This window comes from Botryllus schlosseri, chromosome 1 (genome assembly GCF_051294905.1).
Source record: "Botryllus schlosseri isolate E-star chromosome 1, Bs_hap1, whole genome shotgun sequence".
Classification (NCBI taxonomy): domain Eukaryota; kingdom Metazoa; phylum Chordata; class Ascidiacea; order Stolidobranchia; family Styelidae; genus Botryllus; species Botryllus schlosseri.
This window is the reverse complement of record NC_137236.1, coordinates 1,758,736-1,764,099: the sequence shown is the minus strand read 5'-3', so window position 1 is coordinate 1,764,099 and position 5,364 is coordinate 1,758,736. Positions and strand designations below refer to the sequence as shown.

At 38.1% G+C, this 5,364-nt stretch overlaps 1 protein-coding gene across 1 annotated transcript; it reads left to right on the top strand.

Moving 5' to 3' along the window:
- The first annotated feature begins 226 nt into the window (after nt 1-226).
- LOC145441290 (uncharacterized) lies at nt 227-4,591 on the top strand. The gene is made up of 3 exons (XM_080319149.1): nt 227-588; nt 3,223-3,300; nt 3,435-4,591. Exons 1-3 carry the CDS (start codon nt 397-399, stop codon nt 3,624-3,626), a joined length of 462 nt encoding a protein of 153 aa, XP_080175275.1. The 5' UTR covers nt 227-396; the 3' UTR covers nt 3,627-4,591.
- The last annotated feature ends 773 nt before the right edge of the window (nt 4,592-5,364 follow it).

The following is a 5,364-nucleotide window of genomic DNA, read 5'->3' as shown; positions in this document are numbered from 1 at the left end:
ACTCGTTTGAGAAGATATGTTCTCATAACGCGACGATTTCGCCTAGCCCGCAGTAGGCAGTCGTACTCACTATTGTAAAGCGAACCTTGAGTGATCGTACGATACGCAAGCCGAAAGCAATCTGACTGGCTTGATTCCTTGATTGTTTTTTCATTGATTTAATTTCCTAGTCTGTGCTACATGCTACTGTGCTTTGTAATTGAGTTTGTGTTTGAGTGCTTTGTACGGCGCGCCAAATTGACAATTTTCGAAGGCATCGTATTCTAGCACTTACGGTGTGAGGTGTTGGAGTAATTTCTCTCTTGACTTTGATTTATCTGTTTGCAAGTCATTGATATTTCTTTTGAATTTTGTTAATAAAATTCTTCAGTCACACATATATCTTAGGGCTTCTTGATGGTGGATTGTGACCTAACTTGCAACACTTTATTTTCGCAGAAATCCACTCTATCATTCAAAATGGTTCTTTCCCTCGCGGCGGTGGAATTTTTGATCAATCTCTTCAATGCAGAATTTGTCAAATTGATTGAAGAACTGTATGTCAAGCAGGCTGGTTTACTGGAGTTATCAGAGTATAAAGTAATGAAGGTCTGCTACAGATATATTTTTCTTATGCTATTTATTTAGTTTCATGTTTGGTGTGGATTTGAACTCTGAATCACGGTTGACCGATTCGACTATTCGATTTGCTTCTACTTTCAAATGTACTTCATCTTATAGTAGGTACCGTAATTTTCCATGTATAATCCGCAAAATTTTCACGATTTTTTGCCCTAAAATAGGGGGGTGCGTATTATACATGGGAACAACACGTTGAAAAAAATCTCCTTCGATAAAAAACTTGGAATCAGGCCTTTCTTCATGTTTGTTTGTTTGCCAATTAACTACAGTCGTCTGCACAGCATGCGATCTCCTGCTGCGCTGCGTGGGTTTGCCGTTTGCACGCGAGCGAAATTAGGTCATCCATTGATTGCTACAAGCGCGCGCGGCAATCCTTGCTAATTCATCGCTTCAACGACAAGCCACGTGCGCAAAATATAATCGCCTGCATAATCAGTCGCATCTCCCACAGGCGTGGTGTGCACGACATAACAATCGCATCTGACCTCGTGCGCAAGATGTCGCATCGCCGGCCTCGCAGGCTTTGGCTGCTCTTTACTATCGTTTAGAGACAATGCCGTTAATCGCATAATTATTAGTAATCGATATGTCATTATTGTTAAACAGTGACATCGCAAAACAGACAACGTCGTATACTAAAACACAGCTATTCATGTACTGCGGGTACAGGCTTTTTCACAGAAATTGCGTGCTATTTTAAGGGTGCGTATTATACATGGGGTCGTACTATACTTGGAAAATTACGGTAATCCAGTAATCAACACCTGAATATCTAACAAAAATAAGTAACCGAATGATTTCTTGAGCGCGCTTGAATTAATAATAATTATGGTTGGGTAGTTTGCAGGTGGCCAATTCGTTTTGGGGTTCAAGGCATCATTTCATGGCTCGCTGTTACAATTTCAGTACAGTGGATATGGTCTTATTTTAATAAGAGCAGATAATGCGAAAATCTTATAAGATATCGAATTGGATATTTTTAGTAAGGAGAGAATGCGCAGTGCAGTAAGATGCAAGTTTTATAACTTGTGCTGTCAATTTCTACTTAACTTGTGCGTGAAAAGTATGTGCATTTGTGAAAGCGCTGTCCGAGTAGAAATGGAAGTAGCTTAAAATCGAAACCAATTGGGCTAGTAATGTAAGTAGGCATAACCTGTTTTGTACTGTACTGAAAAGTAGTCTTTTGATGGATGGGTTAATACAGTTTTCATACTTGAAGTACTTACGCAAGTGGTCGTCTTTCCGTTTCGACTTGAGCAATTTTTCGGCAAGTCTACTTACTGGTTACAATTTGCATTCTGAAAAGTATCAAGTAGTTCGTAAGTTTTCATTAAAATTATGAGTGAAATTGTCATAATAACCCTGTACTCTGGAAATATGTAAGTGACTCGTTAATAGATGTGGTTAGCAAACCAGTACTTGTACTTCTCCAGAATACTCAAATAAATTTTGCCTACTTCGCTACTTACTGAAGCGGCAATGTTTTTGACTACTTCCAATTCTACTTGAGCAGTTCTTTTACATAGGGTTACCATACGTCCTCTCTTATGAGGACTTATCCTCCTTTTTCGGGGTATTGGAAACGTCCTCCGAGGACGCCTAAATGTCCTCCTTTTTGGGATTTTGTCCTTTTTTTAGAATTTTGCTGAAACACAGGGCAAAATTCGACCGAGATACCATAAAATAACACTGAACTAACTGTCAGGCGGGTATTTCGTGAGATGAGCGAAAGTTCGCCTTTTTTATAGTCAACCGACTCCGAAGTCGACCATTTTTACCCGATTCCAGAATATGAAAACCCTATTTTACAAGACTAATTGCTTGTTGTATTTTGTATTCTGATACCGAGAAAGTAGTTCGTGTTAAGTTTTCATAAATTTTGATTCTGGAAAGTATAAAGTACTTCATGGATAAGTTTTCATCTATTTTATAAGTGAAATTGTATGCTCCAGCATTGGCGTTGTCAGAGGTGAAAATCAACAATGCATGCTACAAATAATGGTTTTGGAAAGCTGGCAGTTAGCAATTATTCAAATAAGGTATGCTTCTCCGTACCAAGTATATAGGTAAGATTGGGTAAAAATGAGTGACTACGTTACCTAGCCAGAGTTCCTTACAACCTATATCCAGAGGTGATCAGTAACAAAGTACTTCTACTTGTCGTAGTAATTCAAGTAGATTATTCCTACTTAACTACTTACTCAAGTGGTTATGATTTTAGAGTACCGTACTTTCAATTCTATTTGCGTTTTTCATTTTTCAGTCAAAACTAGGCCTTGAGTACTCACTTGCATATTGCTTCTTATACCTCTACTTGAGTAGAAATTGAAGACGTTACTTCTACTTGACCACCGACGATGACTACTCTGACCATCATCTTCTATATCATCCGTTTGTACAATGCATATCATATTCATAAGTAGATTTTTTAAAGAAGCATGTTCTTGGGTGAGACTAAAACCGATGTAGTATATGCATTATGGAGAATCGAAGAATTCATACTAAACACTATTGTACTGAAACTATATAAATAATTATTCAAATGCGAATACATCGTAACAATCAAGTAATCTTACTTAATGAAACCAATATTGTGTTCAGATAAGCAAGATCGTGCTCGATTGTACAGAAGAAAACATCGACTGGTCGATGATTGAGACTTGCTGGAAAAAGTATCAAGTATGATTCCTCATTCGATTCATAAAGTATTTCCAAACGCATTTATATTTACCTATCATTTTATATGACTTCGAACCCAATCATCTCTTCCGTGGCTATCTTCAAGTCTAAAAAAAAAGATTTCCGCATTTCAGATGGATCTTCTGGATATTGCCGTGAATGGCCAGATATCCGTCGACGATTACAAACTAATTTTGGAGCGCGGTAGAGCAATTTCGGTTCCCTTTCATATCCATGCAATGTTTTACGTTGAGAAAGCAGATGAATTCAGGAAGACGTTAGAAGATTGTCAGCAAAAGAAGGTAGTACTTATCATCCAGTATTAGTTGCATTGGATATATTGGACGTTCTTCTCCCACCATCACACGTTTATCATTGTATTCTGCCGCACAGTACGAGTCCCATCTACATGAATTAAGTTATATTCCATGCCCGAGATATCCGCCGCAGTTGCGGTGTTCGTGATTCCTGGTAATTTGTTCATCTAATGCAGGGGTGTCAAACTCAACTGGCGTCGCGGGTCAGAGTCAAACTTTCAGAGCACTCGCGGGCCGGACCAGTTAAATGAATCCAAAATATTTCCTTAAAATCCATGCCCTTGTTTTTTACTTGAATACTTTATTATAAAGCTTATACGCATTATAATAATCACGTTATATCACGGCCATCTGGTTCTATTCCCTCAATACTATTATTATTCGCTAACAACCGAATTGGCGAAATTATGATGAATGGCCGGACCGACGATATACGTTGGCGAATTGCTATGCTTGCTTCGTTTTAGTCGGAATCTGACAATATAGTCATGTCTCTGAGTTGTGAGGAATACAAGCGATTTAACCGTAAACGTGGACGTTGAAATTTGGTTCATCATTTTCACATCGTGATTCGAGTTTCTCCAGGAGCCATGGAGATGTTCAGTCATAAGCGCAAAAGGAGTGCGACCACAGATATTTGAATTATATTTTGTTGTCGTAATTTTATTATCCACTTCTGCAGATAACTACTTTGTGGTCCGTTTTCCAATAAAACTGTGAACTCGAGTGTCGATTAGGGTTACCATATTTTGGGAATCTGAAAAGAGAACACCTTTTAAAAAAAAATCAGACTTGCAATGCAGGAGTGAAATTTGAAAAAATTGGCAAATTTATTCCATTTTTGTAGTTGGTTGAGTAAAAAAAAGGTCACCATTCTGGCTCAACTCCCGAAAGACCTGCCGGAGCGTTACTTTAGTACTTATTTCAAATTTCTCAGTTGAATTTTATCGTATATTTTACCTGAAGTTTTAAAAAAGAGGTCATTTGAACGTGCTCCTTAGGGGTGTTGAAAAAAAACTTCTTTTTTCAAATTTTATCGGCCTAGTTGTCAAATCAACAGTTTACCTAAAAAACGTTGCACACCGAATTCGATTCAATTCCAACCAGTAGAAGCCGAGGTCACTCAAATTGAAATTTCAGTCATTTTTGATATAATAATATTCACAGTGACCAATTTCGTCATGACCACCGACCACCGACATGACCAAAAATCGTGTTTCAGGTATGCCCGAAGTGGCAGGGTGTCTTTACCACTTGTTTTTATCTTGACAAGGTCCTAGGGTGGGGTTTGAATGAAGACATCGCCAGTGAACGAAAAAAATTATATGACCCGGATTACCTGGAAATTGCTCCACTTCATTGAAATAGACATGTTAAAACGATGGTGAGATAATTTTAGAATAGAGTACTCAACACACTAAAAGTAACGACCACGAAAAGAAAATGAAATGACAAGCAGGTAAAATACAGGTAAATATATTTCTCAAGTGCTAGTCATATCTAGAACTATTTTCTGTCGGACAAATTTAGATTTGACGAAATCGATCCCAGTTATGCAGGGCATACTTTCTGCCTTGATTCAAAGTTATTACTGATTGCAAAGACGCTATTCCCAAAACCTCATCCACAGAGACATCAGTTGCATTCCTCAGAAGCTCTGTGTTTGAATATTTCTCTGCTGTTTGACATTGACTGATTCAGGGCGTTGAAATTGGTACTGCTTGCAATTCAGAATGGGATATGCCGC